The sequence below is a fragment of the Aotus nancymaae genome, unplaced genomic scaffold (genome assembly GCF_030222135.1).
Source record: "Aotus nancymaae isolate 86718 unplaced genomic scaffold, 86718_ANA_hifiasm-v0.15.2.pri h1tg000008l, whole genome shotgun sequence".
Lineage (NCBI taxonomy): Eukaryota > Metazoa > Chordata > Mammalia > Primates > Aotidae > Aotus > Aotus nancymaae.
In genome coordinates, this window is record NW_026988419.1 from 60,824,136 (window position 1) to 60,844,211 (window position 20,076).

The following is a 20,076-nucleotide window of genomic DNA, read 5'->3' on the forward strand; positions in this document are numbered from 1 at the left end:
GATTTCTGATTTCTATATAAAGTCTAATCTTTATTCTCTAATAGAAGAATTGATACGATAATCTAGAACAGTATATCCAAAACATGAAAGCTTCATATTTGCAATAATCCCACCCAACCAGGAATCTTGGAGTTACTCTTCATTCTTCCTTCCTCATATCACCCAGTATTTTCTCCCCTAAATCTGCCCTGTCCTGTCTGTCTCTGCTGCTGCTGACTTGATCTAGGCTTTCATCAACTCTGGTTTGAACTACTGCAGTAGCTGCCCAGTCGTCCAGTCCCATCCTAAACATCTCTGACATAGTATTGTTTTGACAGTGTCCTGCATAAAAGTTCTTACCAGCTACCTGTTACAAACTCAGCATAGTGGTGTCCTAAGTAAAACAGGGAGGGTTTAGTATGATAATGTGTGTCTGGAACTTCATTGAGACTCAGATGCTAGGTGTGTGTGTATAATACATAGTTTTTTTGAAACGGAGTCTTGCTCTGTCGCCAGGCTGGAGTGCAATGGTGCGATTCTGCTCATTGCAACCTCTGCCTCCCAGGTTGAAGCGATTCTCCTGCCTCAGCCTCCCGAGTAGCTGGGATTACAAGCATGCTCCACCACGCCCAGCTAATTCTTTTTAAATTTGTAGTAGAGACAGTGTTTCACCACGTTGGCCAGGATGGTCTCAATCTCCTGACCTTGTGATCTACCTGCCTTGGCCTCCCAAAGTGCTGGGATTACAGGTGTGAACCACCGTGCCTGATCTAGTTAATGTGTTTTTAAAGTGTCACAGTTTCCCATTTATCTTTCTGAAACATTTCTAACAGTTTATGTTAAAATTAGCATGTGGCACATAAATACTTCATGGGTGGAATTTAAAATGTAATTAATTAATGATTGAATAGTAAAATGAAGGATAATAGCACTTAATCTCAGCTGTCTTTCTTCAGCTCATGTCTTTTATTTATTAAAGAAATATTTGAGTTTCCACACTGGCCAGAGTTCTCTAAAGTTTTGGAGGGGGCTCCTAGTCACATGTCTGTATTTATCATCAATTGGACACAAATACCAGGTCTTCCTGTTAACTCTTCTTAGAGGGTTTGCAATTCATGGTTAACATTATGTTTAAGCTTCCTTTAAAAAAAAAAATAGTGTGGGACAAGTTTGGGCATATTTATACTATTCTTATTTTTAACATTGGACACTTAAAATTGTAAGACTACGAGGAAATATATTTGCTTTCTTAGTCTAACAAATAATTGTTTGTCACCTAGAAAAAGCAAAGAGATCTTGCCAAGATGAGAAAATGTCTCAGACCAGAAGAACTGACAAATCAGATGAACCAAATAGAAATAAGCATGCAACATGAACAGCTGGAAGAGAGTTTTCAGGAACTAGTGGAAGATTACCGGCGTGTTATTGAACGACTCGCTCAAGAGTAAAGATTATACTGTTGTGTACAGGAAGCTTGCAAATTTTCTGTACAATGTGCTGTGAAAAATCTGATGACTTTTAATTTTAAAATCTTGTGACATTTTGCTTATACTAAAAGTTATCTATCTTTAGTTGAATATTTTCTTTTGGAGAGATTGTATATTTTAAAATACTGTTTAGAGTTTATGAGCATATATTGCATTTAAAAAAAGATACAGCTTCTGAAATACTACTGCAGTTGCTTCCCTTCTTAAACAGTATAATAAATGCTTAGTTGTGATATGTTAATGTGTGATATGATTCTTAAATATTTACAATTAACTTTATTCTTACTTATTCCTTCTACGCTTTGCTTCTGAGATTTTACATCTGACACCTTTAAAACATTTCTTTAAGGTTTATCCTGGTAATTTTACTTTTTCAATATGATTCTTTCTTTTTTAAGTTCAGGGGTACATATGGAGGTTTGTTAACATAGGTAAACTTGTGTCCTGGGGGTTTCTTGAACAGATTATTTCAACATCCAGATACTAAGCCTAGTACCCAGTAGTTCATTCTTCTGCCCTTCTCCCTCCTCCCAACCTCTGTCTTCGAGTAGACCCCAGTGTCTATTGTTCCCTTCTTTTTGTCCATGTATTCTTATCATTTAGCTCCCACTTGTGAGAACCTTCAGTATTTGGTTTTCTGTGCCTGTGTTAGTTTACTAAGGATAATGGCTTCCAGCTCCATCTGTGTCCCCGCAAAAAACCATGATCTTGTTCTTTTTTATGACTGCATAGTATTCTGTGGTGTGTATGTACCACATTTTCTTTACCCAGTCTGTCACTGATGGACATTTAGTTTGATTCCATGTCTTTGCTATTGTGAATAGTGCTGCACTGAATGTTTGCATGCATCTTTATGGTAGAATGACTGATATTCCTCTGAGTATATACCTAGTAATGGAATTGCTGGGTCAAATAGTAGTTCTTTTTTTAGCTCTTTGAGGAATTATCCTTAGCCAACTAACGAGTGGTTGGACTAATTTATATCCCACCAACAGTGTGTAAGTGTTCCCTTTTCTCTACTACATTGCCAGCATCTGTTATTTTTTGACTTTAATAACAGCCTTTCTGACTGGTATCCCATTGTGGTTTTGATTTACATTTCTCTAATGTTCAGTGGTGTTGGGCTTTTATTCATATGCTTATTGGCTACATGTATGTCTTCTTTGAAAAGTGTCTGTTAATGTCTCTTTTTAATGGTGTTGTTTGGTTTTTATTCATGTAAATTTGTTTAAGTTCCTTACTGATTTTTCATAATAGGAAATGTTCTTAGTATAGGTTTTATTTTGTTTTAAATAAACTCCTTTTAACTGGGTAGGCACGTAAGAGAGGGAAGTCAAACTAGATACAGCCTAAAAGCTAAAACTTTGGCATCAAATATTACTTGAAGATAGTTTAGAAGTTAGCATAAACAGGCCGGGCGATAATACCAGCATTTTTGGAGGCCCAGGGGGGCGGATCACAAATTAGCCAGGCGTGGTGACGCAGGCCTATAATCCCAGCTACTCAGGAAGCTGAGGCAGGAGAATCACTTGAACCTAGGAGGCGGAGGTTGCAGTGAGCTAAGATCACACCACTGCACTTCAGCCTGGGCGACAGAGCAAGACTCAGTTAAAAAAAGGTAGCATAAACATTCTATAAATAAAAATAGAAGAAGATAAAAATCAGTGTATAAAAATCTAATTTATGGCCAGGTACGGTGGCTCACGCCTGTAATCCCAGCACTTTGGGAGGCCGAGGTGGGCGGATCACCAGGTCAAGAGATTGAGACCATCCTGGCCAACATGGTGAAACCCCGTCTCTAGTAAAAATCCAAAAATTAGCCGGGAGTGGTGGTACATGCCTGTGGTCCCAGCTACTTGGGAGGCTGAGGCGGAAGAATCACTTGAACCCAGGAGGCGGAGGTTGCAGTGAGCTGAGATTGCGCCACTGCACTCCAGCCTGGCGACAGAGCAAGACTCTGTCTCAAAAAAAGAAAATTCTAATTTACACCTAATTAAAATACATCTTCTGTAAAATGAGATGCCCATCTGTTAGGATTTGCTGTAAGGTTGCCAAAGTATTGAAATACAGCAAGAAAAAATAATGACAAACTGCCTAATATAGTCTTGTTTCTAATGAAGTAGACTATATATTGCTGAAAACAGAATCATTCAAAGTAAAAGCTTGTTTATAATGTGTGCTAGTAAACTAGGTATTATATCATAAAAACAGGATGTAAGTTGAAATTTACTTTGAAAAATCTGATTTGATGGATGCTTGGGGCAAAATCCCAAGTTGGACAGGCACTATCTTGTCCTTTGATCAATTTCCATCAGTAAAATCTGTCAGAGAAGCAAAGTAACTGGTAGCCTCTGGGCACAAAATAGCTGTGGCCAGCAGCATACCAACAGGGAGAAAGCTGTTGCCTTAAAATGAGGGAGCTATAAAAGTTTCAAACCATCGCATCTTAGAAGATTGTATATAGATAAAACTTGCTGACTTCTGAGAGATTGTATCTGTGTACATAATTTGCTACGGATAAAATGACCTAGTTTAGTCAAAATCCTTTCTGAAACCATATGAAAGCAATTTGTCTTTCATCTAAATTGGCTAATTTTTAATTTTTTATCAACAATTCACAATTGATACTTAAAGATGAGCTCTGAGGAAAGCATCAATACCATCTAAACCAATTATCTTTCAAGATTTTTAAAAAAATATAAAAATCAGAAAGAAAAAGTGAATGTGATGCTGATTTTCCTATTCTTTTGTTTGTTTTGAGACAGTCTCTGCTGCCCAGGCTGGAATGCAGCTCACTGCAACCTCCGCCTCCTAGGTTCAAGTAATGCTCCTGCCTCAGCCTCCCGAGTACCTGGGATTACAGGAATGGGCCACCATGCCCAACTAATTTTTGTATTTTTAGTAGAGACAGGGTTTCACCATGTTGGCCAGGCTGGTCTTGAACTCCTCACCTCAGATGATCTGCCTGCCTTGGCCTCTCAAAGTGCTGGGATTACAGGCATGAGCCACTGTACCAGGCCTCTTAATTTACTTTTTCCCTGCCCTCTACAAATTGCATTTTCTCTACATATATTTCCCTTCTGAACATCAGGTTTTTCATCTGTAAAATTGAGGTTGTGCTAGAATGATCTCTAGGCTCCCTCCCTCCCTGTTCTAGGTTCTGTTCTTGTCCTTTTCATATCTTTTATCTTTACTCATACTTTTATACTCAGATGTGGGTGTAAATGTGGTATATGTCTAGAATAAAACATCTTTGTAAGTCACACAAAATTCATAGTTTATATGTGACATAGTTTGTGTGAGAAGGAAAAAATAGCACTGTGTGTCCCTGATTGTCTCCAAATTGCTGGGGCCCCGGTTTGCTGTACCAGAGCCTTGTCTAGGCTGAAAATTTATCAGACCTGATCAACTGCCATCTTTGGCTACTAGAGAAGAGCTGGCAGCAAAGCTACCAATGCCATATTTGAGAATAACATTAGAACCATAGACCTTAGAGGTCAACTGATTCAATTTCTTAAATTAATTCTTAAGTTCTTTGTCTTAGAACTTAAAAGCCAGTTTAACAATATTAAATACTAATTTAATAAAGTACTCATGATTCTTTCAAATAAAATTATTTTTGCATTTGTATATCTCTGTATATGCTTTGAACATAGTAGTATATCTTTGTACATGTATATATTTTTAGCTGTTAAATCATTTCCTGGAAACATAGTTAACTGAGTTGGATAAGAATATGTCTATGGCTCTGTTACACAAACATGCCATATTTTTGAGAATGGTTGTTAAAATATTGCCAGATGTGAATGTATATACCAGTTTTAACAATTTCAATGACATGTTTATTTCCATAGATATACTATCTTATTTACATTTATTTTACTTACTGGGAAGATTGAAGTGTGTGTGTGTGTGTGTGTGTGTGTGTGTGTGTGTGTAATTTGTTCTTTGATATGAATTGTGTTTTTTAAAAATATATTTTAAAAAAATTATAAATCTACATTGCTAATTTATAAATGGACAATAAATCCAGAGGCCACACTACAAGTAAGTGGCAAAGCCAGGAATATACAATGCACTAGGCTCCTGATTTCCACTCCATTTCATCTTCCATCAAGTAGGCCAGCCAAGTCAAGCATGCCAGCCCACTAGGCTGTTCCTAAGAGGGGCTTTTAGAGGAGCAAGTATTAAGAAAAGTATGTTTGGCCAGGCACGGTGGCTAACGCCTGCAGTTCCAACACTTTGGGAGGCCAAGGTGGAAGGATTACTTGAGGCCAGAAGTTCAAGACCAGCCTGGGCAACATAGCCAGCCCCTGTCTACAAAAAAATTAAAAATAAGTCAGGTTTGGTAGTGCACACTTGTGTTGGCACAAGCCCAGCTCTTTGAGAGGGTGAGGTAGGAGGATTGCTTCAGCTTAGGAGTTCAAGGATGCAGTGAGCTATGATCACACCACTGTACTCCAGCCTGGGTAACAGAGCCAGAACCAGTCTTAAAAAAAAAAAAAAAAAAAAAAAAAAAAAGCTGGGCATGGTGGCATGTGCGTGTGCCTATAGTCCCAGCTACTCGGAAGGCTGAGCAGGAGGATGGCTTGAGCCTGGAGTTCAAAACTAGCCTAAGCAACATAGTGAGACCCCATCTCTAAAAATAAGAAAAAAGTAAAACAAAAAACCTTAAGAAGAGTATGTTTGATAGCAATGACCGAAATTATCAATGCCTCCTTTGGAGTATGGCCTGAAGTTTTCCTCTCAATATTTAATCTTCAGCTTTTCTGTGTTCCCATATTCCTTTACATTTCTATTATAAATATTTCATTCTCCTTGTTTTATGAGGTGTGGTGGAATTATGCAGTGCATTTAGTTTACTTACTGAGTTGGGCAGACCTATGTTTATGTATATATGATATTTCAATAGGAAGTATGAACATAGAAATAAAAAGCTACAGGGCATACAGTGAAAACTTCCTTACTGCATTCCTCCAGAAACAACCAGTTACCAATATCTTGTGTATCTCTCAAAGATATATGCATAAGGGAGCATGTATGTGTATCTATTTTTTATATACCATATGTACATGTGATGACCTACCACATTTTCTAACTGGTTTTCTACTTTTATTTTGAAGGTTATTTGAGCTGTCCTGTTTAATGGCAGCATGGTATTCCATTGTGTGGATATATCATAAGTTACTCTACCAGTAACATATTTATGTTGTTTCCAATATTTTCCTTTACAAACAATACTGTAATGCCTATTGTATATGTGCTATGCATGCATATACAAGTATGCCAATAGATTAAAGCTCTAGAAGTCACAGACATTAGTCCAACCTCTCTTATAGTGACTCTACTACCTTTATGATAGTTAAAATTATCACCATAAACTAAGGTTGTGGGAACTTTAGTGTCCCAATTTGAATAAACTCTATGCAAACGGGAGCATATGGGACTTCTCCAGCCATCTCCTTTAATGGCTAGAAATTTGAATTATCTTTTTTGTTATTGTTGGAGACAGGGTCTCACTCTGTCACCCAGACTGGAGTGCAGTGGCGTGATCTCGGCTCACTGCATCCTCAGCCCCTCCAAGTAGCTGGGACCACAAGCAAGTGCCACCACGCCTGGCTAATTTTTATACATATTTTTTGTTGTTGATAGAGACAGGGTTTCACCATGTTGCCCAGGCTGGTCTCGAACTCCTGAGCTCAAGCGATCCACCCACCTCGGCCTCCCAAAGTGTTGGAATTACAGGTGTGAGCCACTGTGCCTGGCCTTAATTATCTTAAATGCACAATGATTTCACTGGTTAGGCATATGCCTGACTTTCCGTTTATCCCTTTAGTCTTGCTTTGCTCTTCTCAACCCTTTGCATCCATAAGAATTACTCTATTTCAGGGTGTCTCAGCCTCAGTCCTACTGACATTTTGGGCCAGATAATTTTTTCTTGTGTGGGGCTGACCTATGTATTGTGGGATGTTTAACAGCATCCTTGGCTTCTACCCACTAAGATGCCAGTAGTGCCACCCCCACCACCAGTTGTAACAACCAAATATGTCTCTAGACATGTCCTCTGGGGAGCAAAATCATCCTTGGTTGAGAATCATCATTTTATGGGATTGAATATCCATCTACTTTCAGCACTATTTTTAAAAATTATGTAACATAGTAAAAAATTCAATGCAGTCATGGGCTTTCTGAGTAAAAATAAAAAATTCAAAATGCATGAAAGTATTTGATGAGAAATAAGCTGCCCTCCCATACTGCCACCCAATTCACACCAGTTTCTCTTTTATCCCCCAGAATTATCAGTCTAAAAACATCCATTTCTATTACAAACACAGATGTTGACATACTACATGCAGTACTCTGAATATCTTTTCCAGTTAACGCATCTCTCTACCAGTACATGTTACTTTAATTCTAAACAGCTGTATGATATTCCATAGCTCAATGTCAGTGTGTAACCCAATACTGTATTAAAGGACATTTAGGTTGTTTCCTATCTTCTACTACAAGCAATGCTCCAATGAATATCCTTTTGTATACACCATTTTGTACACATTGGAGTGTGTATGTAGGTAAATAGTGATGGAATCACTGAGTGAAAAGGTATGGACATTTTACATTTTGGTAGATTTTGCACGTATTTGAGACAGTAGGAAAATTTGAATATGGACACAATTGGTAAGGAATTTTGTTAATTTTCATAGTTGTGATAATGGTACTGTCATTGTGTAGGACAGTGTCTTTATTTCTGAGAGTCACATGCCTTAGCATTAGGAGCAAAGAATCATGACATTTGTAGCTTACATTCAAATGGTCCAGAAAAGTATGTTTGTGTATGTGGGCATGTATGTATATGTGTGTGTATATATACATATATACACACAAAAGAAATGTGACAAAGTTTGTAAATGTTGAACATAGCTGGAATTAAATACAGGGGTTCATTGTATGGTTCTTTCAACCTGTATGATTGATTGATTGATTGACTGATTGACTGACAAGGTCCTGCTCTGTCACCCAGGCTGGATTGTAGTGATGCAATCTTGGCTCACTGCAACCTCTACCTCCTGGGCTCAAATGATCCTTCCACCTCAGCCTCCCAAATACCTGGGACCACAGGCACACACCACAATGCCCAGCTGATATGTATATATATATAATATATATTATATATATATTATATATATCTAGTATATATATATTATATATATTATATATATATTTTATATATATTTTATATATATATATATATATAGTGAGCTGGAAATTTGGCCCATGCAATATGACTCACTCAGATTCTCAACCCCTGTACCACTATCACTTACCTAAAAAGATCCACTCACAGGCCAAATTATTAAGTTCAGAATCCACAGCATAAAATTATATATAAATATATATATTTTGGGCAGGGGTGGTATAGACAGGGTTTCACCATGTTGCCCAGGTTAGTCTTGAACTCCTGGGCTCAAGCGATCAGTGCACCTCGGCCTCCCAAAGTACTGGGATTACAGGTGTGAGCCATTCAGCCTGACCTGCTGTATGTTTTTAAGTGTTTAAAATAAAAACTGGGAAAGACATCACATATATGAAAGAACAGTATGAAAAAGGAAAAATCAGCAAGTAGGAAAGAGCTCTGAGAAATTAAAAATGATTGCTCTAATTCAAGCAGCAGAAAGACTGATATATAAAGTGGAGGGAATTTCCCAGAACATCAGAAAGAGATAGAAAATATGAGAAAAGCTGAGGCGGGTGGATCACGAGGTCAAGAGATTGAGACCATCCTGGTCAACATGGTGAAACCCCGTCTCTACTAAAAATACAAAAAATTAGCTGGGCATGGTGGCGCGTGCCTATAATCCCAGCTACTCGGGAGGCTGAGGCAGGAGAATTGCCTGAACCCAGGAGGCGGAGGTTGCGGTGAGCCGAGATCGTGCCATTGCACTCCAGCCTGGGTAACGAGCGAAACTCCGTCTCAAAAAAAAAAAAAAGAAAATATGAGAAAAAAAGATAAAACGGAGGAGCAATGTAGGAAATCCAATGGCCAATAATTTTCATTTCAGAGAGGAAAAGCAAACAGGACATAACCAAAGGAAGAGGATAATTCCTGAGTTGAAGAAATGAATCTTCAGCCTAGAAGAGCTCCCTGAAGTTTGTGCAGCATGACTAACATTTACTAAGCACTCACGATTGTCAGATAAGCGCTTACATGAGTTATCTCTATTCTCATTAACAACCCTCTGAGGTGTGCGCTGTCCTCAAGTGAGGCCTAGGAAGGTTAGCTTGACCAAGGTCACACAGCAATGGCAGAGCTGGAAATTTGACCCATGCAATATGACTCACTTAGATTCTCAACTGCTGTACCACTACTATTTACCTAAAAAGATTCACTCACAGGCCAAATTATTAAGTTTAGAATCCATGGCATAAAATTAAGATCCTAAATGCTTTCACAGGGGAAAACACAGACAACCTGGGGGAGGAAGGAGGATTCAGCATTAGAGTTATCAGCCATACTGCATGTTGAAAGACAATGCAACAATGTCTTCAAAGCGCTGATGCCAAATTGGTTTTCGTTTTTGTTTTTTGAGACAAAGTCTTGCTCTGTCACCCAGGCTGGAGTGCAGTGGTGCAATCTTGGCTCACTACAACCTCCTCTGGGTTCAAGTGATTCTCCTGCCTCAGCCTCCTGAGTAGCTTGAACTACAGGTGCGCACTACCATGCCCAACTAATTTGTGTATTTTTAGCACAGACAGGGTTTCGCCATGTTGGCCAGGCTGGTCTTGAACTGCTGACCTCAGGTGATCTGCCTGCCTTGGCCTTCCAAAGTGCTGGGATTACAGGCATGAGTCACCGCACCTGGCCTATTGCTTTTCATTGTAAACCTTGTTATAATTGTATGGTTATTTTTTCACTATATACCTCTTTGATATAAAAATCTGTTTAATATGACTACGGGTATATTGTTTTACCACTGAAGCTCCATATAATTGTCAAATAAAATAAAACTGTAAATCCAGAAGGTTTTTAAAATAAAAGTTTACCTGAAGCAGCCAAGTGACACATTTAAAAAATGAAATTATGCTCTGCCTGACTTCCACCAGCCAGAATTCACCAAAAGATAGTGAAGAGCTTTCTTTGAAAAAAGAAGAAAAAATAAAAAAGACTGGGTTTGATGGCTCACGCCTGTAATCCCAGCACTTTGGGAGGCTAAGGTGGGTGGATCACTTGAGGTTAGGAGTTCAAAACTAACCTGGCCAAGATGGTGAAACCCCATCTCTATTAAAAATACAAAAATTAGCCAAGTGTGGTGGCACATGTCTGTAATCCCAGCTACTCAGGAGGCTGAGGCAAGAGAATTGCTTGAACTTGGGAGGCGGAGGTTGCAGTGAGCTGAGATCATGCCACTGGACTCCAGCCTGGGTGACAGGCAAGACTCTGTCTCCAAAAAAAAAAAAAAAAGAGCAATACCTAATTCTTTTCTTTGGAAACTGATTCTCAAAGGAATCATAATTTACCATATACTTTACTTGGTAAAAGACGACGAATCTGGAAAAAATCTGCTACCAAAGCAAATTATCTCCATCTTTGATCCACTGGTTCTATGAATCAATAAATACTGGATGTACAACCAAAGCTCTGACAAATGTACTTCATAATTTTTTGGGCTTCCCATTAACCCTGCAGAGAAATATAATGCAATAAAAGTATATGTCATCACTTATGAATATCTGCTGAGCTCTTGTGTGTAAGACACTGCAAGGAGTGCTATATAAATGCAAAAAATAATGTTTCTAAAAACCTCCAGTGTTAAAATAGATACAGGCTTGAAATGGAATGAATCTTCTATAACTTCTCTGGGTCCCACTGTCTTTATCTTAAAATTAGAAGGCGTAAGGTTAGGGTTGGATGAGGTGATTTTGATGCCATGTCTAGCTCTTCAACCATATTCTCACTCTTCCATCTTAATAAAAACTAGTTTGAAAATGTGCTTTAGTTAGACTCTCAGTTCACCTGGACAGCTCTTTACATGTTTAATTAATAATTTTGGCAGGTGAATCTGTGCAGAAGTCTTGGGCTGGATGTGTGTGTTTGCCCGGCTCTTTGAATCCTCTTTTGTGAAGGCCGTGGGGCCACCACAGAGAGGCTTGTTTGCTGTCTGCTCCTAGAGCAGCTGCCGCTTTCTGCCTTTATCCTTTATCAAGCAAAAGAAAATGCAGTGATGTTTGTGCGTGCTTCAGATGAGGAGAATGCACTCCAGACAGGTTGTTCTCTGGGTTACAGTGGATGGGGTGAGCACAGAGGAGCTCAGCTCAATGGGAAGAGAGGTCGTGGCAGCATCTGCCCTCTTGTTTGTTTCAACAGTTTCAGTCTTGAATATAGAATGTGTTCAGTGAGAGGCGAGTAGAAGAAGTTAAAAAATGCACCACTGCTTAGTTTCTCAGCCAGTTTGGGGAGTGGAGGTGGAGAGTGGGAGGGGAAAAAGGGACATACAGCTAGTTTTCTCTATTATTGAATCCCTTCTTATTTCATGATCTCCACTTCAGAGATTCTTTTTACAGTCTCTTTTGTGTAACTGCTAAGTGACTAAGGAACTCTATTTCATACTTATACGCAGGAAATGGCAAAATTACAAACAATTTCCAGCCTTTGATATTAATGAGCAAACTGCTTTCCATATGCACTGGCCTCACACAGTTCTACAGGAACAAATATTTTAAACCAAAACCACTAAGAACTTCGGCAAACATAGAACCATAAACATACCAAAAGAGTAAACAAAGATGGATAAATATGAGAAGATAACCAATATCATCACTTCATGAGGGAAAGGGCAAAAAAGCCACAAGAAAATCAGTAACTTTACAAGAGAGGGAAAAATAAAGAAGAGAAACAAGTACAGAGTGAAGCCAAATGGCAGAGAGAGAATGCATAGTAGGCTGCAATAAAGACATGAAAAATACTGTGCATTCCTATGCTTTCATGTGCGACTTGCCTAGTTTGCTGTCTTTTATTCTTTTTTTTTTTTTTTTGAGATCGAGTTTGACTCTTGTTGCCCAGGCTGGAGTGCAATGGCGCGATCTTGGCTCACTGCAACCTCCACCTCCTGGGTTCAAGATATTCTCCTACCTCAGCCTCCCAAGTAGCTGGGATTACAGGCATCTGCCACCACACCCAACTAATTTTGTATTTTTAGTAGAGACAGTGTTTCTCCATGTTGTTCAGGCTGGTCTCAAACTCCCGACCTCACCTGTCTCAGTTTCCCAAAGTGCTGGGATTACACGCATGAGCCACCGTGCCTGGCTGCTGTCTTTTATTCTATATACATGTGTGACTTGTCATGATAAAAATGGACACCTTCCCTTAGAAAGTCCAGCAAATAGTGCCGGGCACATTGGCTCACACCTGTAACCCCAGCACTTTGGAAGGCTGAAGTAGCAGTATTGCTTGTACCCAGGAGTATGAGACTAGCCTAAGGAAGACAGTGAGACCCAGTCTCTACAAAAAAATAGAAAAATTAGCTGTGTGGAGGGGTATGTGCCTGTAGCTCCAGCTATTCAGAAGGCTGAGGCAGGAGGATCACTTGAGCCCTGGAGGTTGAACCTGCAGTGAACCATGATGGTGCCACCACACTCCAGTGTGGGTGACAGAGTGAGACCCTGACTCAAAAAGAAAAAAAAAAAGTCCAGCAAATGAGTATAGGCATAGAAAAAAAGTCCAGATAAATGAATATACATCAATTTTTTACCAGTAATTACCTGAATGTGAAGGACTTCTATTTTCTATACTATACATTCCTCTTTTTGGGGGGAATGTTTTTCGAAGAGCATATATTTGAAGGAAGGAGATTAAATAGGTATAATTTCCTGGGAACTTATATAATTAGAGTTCAGCATTTTTCTCAGTTCCTGGCAGCCAGGGATGGCTACAATCTGTGACCCCTGGCGTTGCTCCATGGGTCTTACAGTCAAGAGGGTATAATTTGCTCTTGTTTTATGGACAATCTTGTGAGTAGGTTAGTCTCTTCCAATCCATTTCCTAAGAATGAATTGGAAAACTGAGACTAATTCAAGGTCAGGGAAGCCTTGTCCCTCAAGCCTGGACAGTTCGTTTCCAGTTTGTTTTTTAAGAATAAAGACGATATCATATTCCCTTGGAGCACAGAGTAGCACTTACATATTTATTGATAGGTTGATTGCTAGATTCGCTTGGGAAATTGTTGCCTTTTCCCTATATTCCGAATGGAATCTTCATTCTCAGGAAGTATATAAGCAGGAGCTACCTTTCCAGGGATTGCCAGTTTGGGAATAGGTGGCAGCCTCTAATGGTTCACACTTTCATTTAGATTCCATGGGGCAACTGCACACTTCTGCTTAAACCCAACACTCAGAGCCAGTCCAAAGACATGAGGTCAGGGAAGCCTGGTCCCTCATGCCTGTACAGTTCCCAAGCCAACTCTGATCGAAGCAGGCAGTATTATCAGAAAGCTTTGATGCGCCAATGAGAGGGGTCTGGGACCATCTCCATGCTCTTCCCTATAGACTTCCCTTCCCTTCCCTCCGTCAGCTCCTGCCACGATTCTAGGTGGGCTACTGCTCCAACAATGGACCTGTATTATGCTGGAGTGTTACTGCTGTTTTTACAATCTCCCAAAACATCTTTTAAGCCAAAGGGTTGGACCAGCTTGAAACAAATGCTAGCTAGACTGGGCCTGATATCAACAACTCCCTTGGGGCAATGTTTTGGTCTTACCCTATAGTTAAGTTAGCCCTGTCTGGTCCCATTCTACTCCCCTTCCCTTGACAGACTGCTCAGGCTGCAGCATGCTATTTGCTGAGCCCATTTGGATTATGCCTATAAATGGCTGTAGATCCCTGAAATCATCAGATTTTCAGTGCGGGAGGGGCTCAGGTAGGGCAATCCCATTAGGAAGGGGTGGGGCTTAAAGTATCTTTTGCATAGGAATTACATGACTGGAAAAATGTCATTAGACAAATAAAAAATGGGATTAGCGGGAGGATCATATGCAACTAACATCCTCCTCCTCTTGTCCTGGCTCCCTGTTGGCACTGCTAAAGATCAAGGAACAGAGCACAAACCGCAAAGAGAAATCCACTTGATTTTCCGCAACTGTCTCACATATGACATTACTTTTCCTTGCAAAACATGGAATATTTACACATTTTCTCTAAGAGTACCCTTAGATTACTCAATAACATATCCATGATTGTCTGAAATGATTAGTATAGGAAACATGACATTCTGCTAGCAAGTGAGTTAAGAGAGTGCCCTGGAAACTGTCTGCCTGAACCTATAATCATTCAAAGATAGACCCTAACTTTAGAGGGACCAAATCAGCTACTACGACTGTCTTTGTTGTACATGCAGCTTATATTTATGCAGGACTCCTAGTTCCTGAGAAGAATGTTCATTTGACTTAAAATATGTAAACAAGTAGCATATCCACATATCAAAATTAGAGAAACTAGAGGGCAGGATTGGGGATTCTTCTCCAACCACAGAGTTAAATGCTAAGAAATGATCCTGAAATCAAATCAAAAGGCTAACTTTTCAGAATCAGATGGCAAAATGAAGAGGCAGGGTCAGGAAGGGAGAATGGAGGCACCAGGGTCTAGATGACAACCCCACTGAAGCTGTGTGGTCCCAGGGTGCCTGTTTCCCCCAGCACCCACATTATATCAGGAAATGCCACATTTTATCAGTTAATCTTACAACGTGTTCATATAAAACAGCTTTTTACTAGAGATACGTAAGCACCTTGGCCCCTATTTCATGGTCTGTGTTTCTTCTTTTCTTTTTTTCTTTTTTTGAAATGCAGTCTCACTCTGTCGCCTAGGCTGGAGTGCAGTGGCATGATCTTGGCTCACTGCAACCTCTGCCTCCTAGGTTTTCAAGCAATTCTCCCTGCCTCAGTCTCCTGAGTAGCTGGGACTACAGGCGCCCACCACCATGCCTGGCTAATTTTTGTATCTTTTAGTAGAGATGGGGTTTTGCCATGTTGGCCAGGCTGGTTTTGAACTCCTGACTTCAGGTGATCAGCCCGCCTCAGCCTCCCAAAGTGCTGGGATTACAGGCGTAAGCCACCACGCCCGGCCTGTGTTTTCAAATATCCTGTATTACAGTAATCCCAATAAATGTATAAAAATATGTAGACATACATAAAAATATGTAGACATAATTTGTGAGACAAATTACAAGATGATGTTATTTGTCATAAGACAAACATTTTTAAAAAATGATTTACTTCAGATCACACAATCCCTTACAGCATTTAAAAATGCAAATATCCGGCCAGGCGCGGTGGCTTATGCCTGTAATCTCAGCACTTTGGCAGGCTGAGGTGGGCGGATCACGAGGTCAGGAGATGGAGACCACCCTGGCCAACATGGTGAAACCCTATCTCTACCAAAAAATACATAAATTAGCTGCGTGTGGTGGTGTGCACCTGTAGTCCCAGCTACTTGGGAAGCTGAGGCAGGAGAATCGCTTGAACAGGGGAGGTGGAGATTGCAGTGAGCTGAGATTGCGCCACTGCACTCCAGCCTGGAGACAGAGTGAGACTCCGTCTCAAAAAAAAAAAAGCAAGTATTCAATTAAAAATTCAATACATACATTACAGAACCTGCATAATTTAAATTTTACTACAAACTATATACAACTTTAGAAAAACTCATGGTATAAGTCTATTTTCTTTTTCTTTTTTTGAGACGGGGTCTCGCTATGTTGCCCAGGCTGGAGTGCAGTGGTTATTCATAGGCATGATCCCACTACTGATCAGCATGGGAGTTTTGACCTGCTCCGTTTCCTACCTGGGTCGCTTCACCCCTCCTTAGGCAACCTGGTGGTTCCCCGCTTCTGGGAGGTCACCATATTGATGCCAAACTTAGTGCAGACATCAGATTGGCATAGCGCACTACAGCCCAGAACTCCTGGACTCAAGCGATCCTCCCACCTCAGCTTCCCGAGTAGCTGGGGCTACAGGCATACGCCACCGCGCCCGCAGTATAAGTCTATAATATCATTAAGTGAAGAAGGAGGAAAGAAAAGTTGACTTTTCAAAAATATGCATATCGGAATTTATTTGATTTATGTCTTTTATAAATAAAAATATTTTAAAAGATGCAAATGAGACATGATCTTTTCAAAATCAAGGTAAAGACCTATAAAATAATAATCACAACATTCAAGAATGAATCTTTGGACATAAATTGAAGGTATTAAATTATCCTTTATTTCTTCAATTCTGGTTTTGAAAAGTTAGTCAACTTTTTTTTTTTTGAGACAGAGTCTTGGTTTGTCGCCTAGGCTACAGTACAGTGGCACAGTCACAGCTCACTTCAGCCTCAAACTCCTGGGCTCAAACGATCCTCCTGTCTCAGCCTCCCAAGTAGCTGGAACTATAGGCATGTGCCACCACATCTAGCTAGTTTTAAAATTTTTTGTAGAGACGTGGTCTCACCATGTTCCAGGTGGGTCTCCAACCCCTGAGCTCAAGCAATCCTCCTGCCTCAGCTTCCCAAAGTGTTGAAATCACAGGTGTGAGCCACTGCTCTCAGCCAAATTATTCAATTTTTGAAATTCAAGAATCCCAAGTACAAAATCTGACTAATGGTGAGAATTCAAATCAGTGAAGTGCCATAATATAATTAACCTTCATTTCACAGATAGAAGCATGTACAGAAATGGAGTAGAGAAGTGACTCAGTAGGGGTTACTTTATTTAGAAATAAAAGCACTCTAATGCTCAAGATCACAGAATGTTAAAATTGCAAGCAATCCTAGCTATCAGTGGTCTAGCCCTTTATGTTGTTGGTCACTATGGATATATCCCATAATTTTTTTTTTTTTTTTTTTTTTTTTTGAGAGAGTCTGCCTCTGTGGCCCAGGCTGGAGTGCAGTGGTGGGATCTCAGCTCACTGCAAACTCCACCTCTCAGATTCAAGCAATTATCCTGCCTCAGCCTCCGAGTAGCCGGGATTACAGGCGTGTGTCACCATTCCTGGCTAATTTTTGTACTTTTAATAGAGACGGGTTTCACCATGTTACCAAGTTGGCCTCAAACTCCTGGCCTCAAGTGATCTGCCTGCCCCCACCTCCCAAAGTGCTGGGATTACAGGCATGAGCCACAACACCCAGCCTATATCCCATAAATTGTTGATTTTGGTGAACATGTGCTGGCAGCTTTTAACCCGTCTACTGTGAGAAGGATGTATATGAGAGAAGCCAGATCAAGGGTCAGTGGATGAGCTATCACCTGTGCAAGTTCATATTTGCTTCATTTCTAGCTCATCCCAGATGTCTACACTCCATGCTCAACTTAATGAAGATTTCTTCACTGGTTTCCACTACTGCTGGTGCCACCTGGGTCCTCATAGTGTTTTCTTTTCCTTCTAGTTGTAGAGGAATAAAATATTCATTTATTTTCCAAGGGTTGGCTGAGTTAAATCACATGAACATGTGTTCTGTTTCAGATGTGTTTGAAACTGAGCTTGATGCCTTATGGAATTTTGCTAGGGATGTCTAGATTTCTTTTTTCTGCACGCTTCTTGAGACTCTGTGGTCAGCTAACTCTCAGGTGCCTTTGCTGCACTCAGATTGTTGGCTTCAGTTATACAGAGGACAGATTTACCACATTCAAAAATGCTCTCCCCGGAATTGAACTGAGTTTGTAAAAGGTAGGGCTTGAAGTAACCCGTAGGAGTACATTTTATTCTCACCCTTGTACATCTTATTTACCTTGACGGAAAGCATTATTTCTCTTTATCTTTCAAGGTGACCCAAAAGCATTCAAAACTAGGTCTCCAAGAATTCCAGCAAGTGTCCTCTAATGAAATGCCAACATTCACTCTCTTTAAAAGTAAAAATATCAAGATTATATACTCATTAAAAAGACTAAGTTTGAACTAAGTGAGCTAAGATTTGATGTCTATGACGAGTGGAATGGAAAAAGCAAGTTGTAATAGGAAGTATATCATTCTGTTTAAAATACACATTTGCCTGTGTGTAAAAGACAAAGATCTGGACTGAGCACACGTGGTTAACTGGAGAGTGGGACTGTGGTGTGTAGAGAGGGCGAGGAACGGGCTTGCACTTTTTCCTGAACTCATTTCTGAATTGTTCTGAATTGTCTAGATTATTCACTGAGTGTGTAGTGCTCAAAAATTAATTAGAAAACATCACACACATTCACCAAGAATCCTTATCAATCTTTACTGCATTTAAAATCTGGAAACCGTTACATTCTCAGTTTGGTTTCGTGCAGAGTTCAATTCCTTCACCTGACATTCCTTGGATATCGGGTTCTGTGCCGGGCACGGTGGCAACTAAGATGAATAACCCTTGGTCCATGACAGGATTGGATCTACCCCAGAACAAAGGTAAGAGAGACAGTGAATTTGGTAAAAATGGGCGCCGTCATCAATAGGCATACATCAACTCCCTCATTTGACTCATAATTGGCCTTCTGTAGGCTTCATCTCTTGGCAATGCAATTGGCAGGCGTCATCCTTTTATACTTAAATTCCAAATTTAGGATTAAGACTCCAGTTAATACTGCCAAGCAGGAGGCGTCCTTGGGGAAAGAGAAGTCTCCTGAACTGGGGTACTTAGAATAGATTTTGCAGCGGCACACAGATCCTATGTTGTCTGGAGTCTGCTGAGTAACGTAGATTCTGGGACAGCAAAAGGGAAGCTATGACTTTGAACCAAATTTTACCTTTCAATTGAATCCAGGGGAATAATTTGCAACAGAGTGGCAGACGATGCAAAGTGCTATGTTGAACACTAGATTGTGCTTTAGTTTTTCCGCCCAACTTCACGTTTCCATGCACCAAAATGTTGATGCTATAAATATTGGATGCCACGCTTACCTGACAGGCTTCTTCCATCCCACCTGGGCGCGGGGGCTCAGAGTGAGCGCGCGAGCCGCGGCTGGAGCCCGCCTCTCGCGGCCAGAGAGGGCTCGGCCGGCCGCGGGTTCTGCTGCTTGCCCGGGTGCCCTAGCCGCTTCCCCGCCAGGGCTCCCGCAGTCAGCCCCCTGCGCGCACGCGCGCTCCCCTCGGGAGGCTTCGGCGCCTCAGGGCTTCGACAAGGCTGCGACTGGCCGGCTCCAGCGGGCGGGGCAGCGAGCGAATGCTAGCGGCCACGTGACTGGCGCTAACATGGCGGCGCCCACCGGCGTCCAGCTGCTCGTCCGCAGAGGTAAGCGCGCACGGTCGCTCACTCGGTACGCAGCTGAGTCTAAAGAGATACACACCCGTGCTCAGACTTTTTGGCGCACACGATTGTACTTTCAGTCTTTGTGGACACACGCAGGCACACTCGATGACACATACACCGCAGGAACACACGCAAAAATTTGTTCGCTGATCACCCGCCTAGACCACGTCACCACGTGGCATCTATTCGCAATTACTCCTTGAAATTTACGAGCCATTGTCTGAAGTTTTCTTCCCTAACTTCGGTTGTATCATTAGTGTAACATACATTTATTCTGTATGCCGAGCGAGGAAACCTGTGATAATTCTGAAATGCATCTGGACATCTGTTTCCTTCCCTAGAGCTTTTTATGTTGACATGACTTTTGGGGGCT

At 40.7% G+C, this 20,076-nt stretch overlaps 3 protein-coding genes across 8 annotated transcripts in view; 2 read left to right on the top strand and 1 right to left on the bottom strand.

Annotated features, from left to right (window-relative positions):
- HAT1 (histone acetyltransferase 1) overlaps nucleotides 1–1,701 on the top strand; it is a 69,910-nt gene extending 68,209 nt beyond the window's left edge. For all 5 annotated transcript variants that reach the window (XM_064373388.1, XM_064373392.1, XM_064373389.1 and 2 more), the window contains one exon: nucleotides 1,260–1,701. In XM_064373388.1, coding sequence (XP_064229458.1) covers nucleotides 1,260–1,427 — 168 coding nt within the window. In that variant the 3' untranslated portion in view covers nucleotides 1,428–1,701. The remainder of the gene's footprint in view (nucleotides 1–1,259) is intronic.
- SLC25A12 (solute carrier family 25 member 12) overlaps nucleotides 1–19,387 on the bottom strand; it is a 220,230-nt gene extending 200,843 nt beyond the window's left edge. The window contains exon 1 of the mRNA XM_064373393.1: nucleotides 19,355–19,387. Within this exon, the coding sequence (XP_064229463.1) occupies nucleotides 19,355–19,372 (18 nt within the window). The 5' untranslated portion in view covers nucleotides 19,373–19,387. The remainder of the gene's footprint in view (nucleotides 1–19,354) is intronic.
- METAP1D (methionyl aminopeptidase type 1D, mitochondrial) overlaps nucleotides 18,786–20,076 on the top strand; it is an 89,425-nt gene continuing 88,134 nt past the window's right edge. Inside the window, exon 1 of one of the 2 annotated variants that reach the window (XM_012462378.3) lies at nucleotides 18,786–18,862. In XM_012462378.3, coding sequence (XP_012317801.2) covers nucleotides 18,814–18,862 — 49 coding nt within the window. In that variant the 5' untranslated portion in view covers nucleotides 18,786–18,813. Of the gene's footprint in view, nucleotides 18,863–19,258; nucleotides 19,686–20,076 lie in introns of those variants that run through there. The other variant, XM_012462376.2, reaches the window with a different exon arrangement.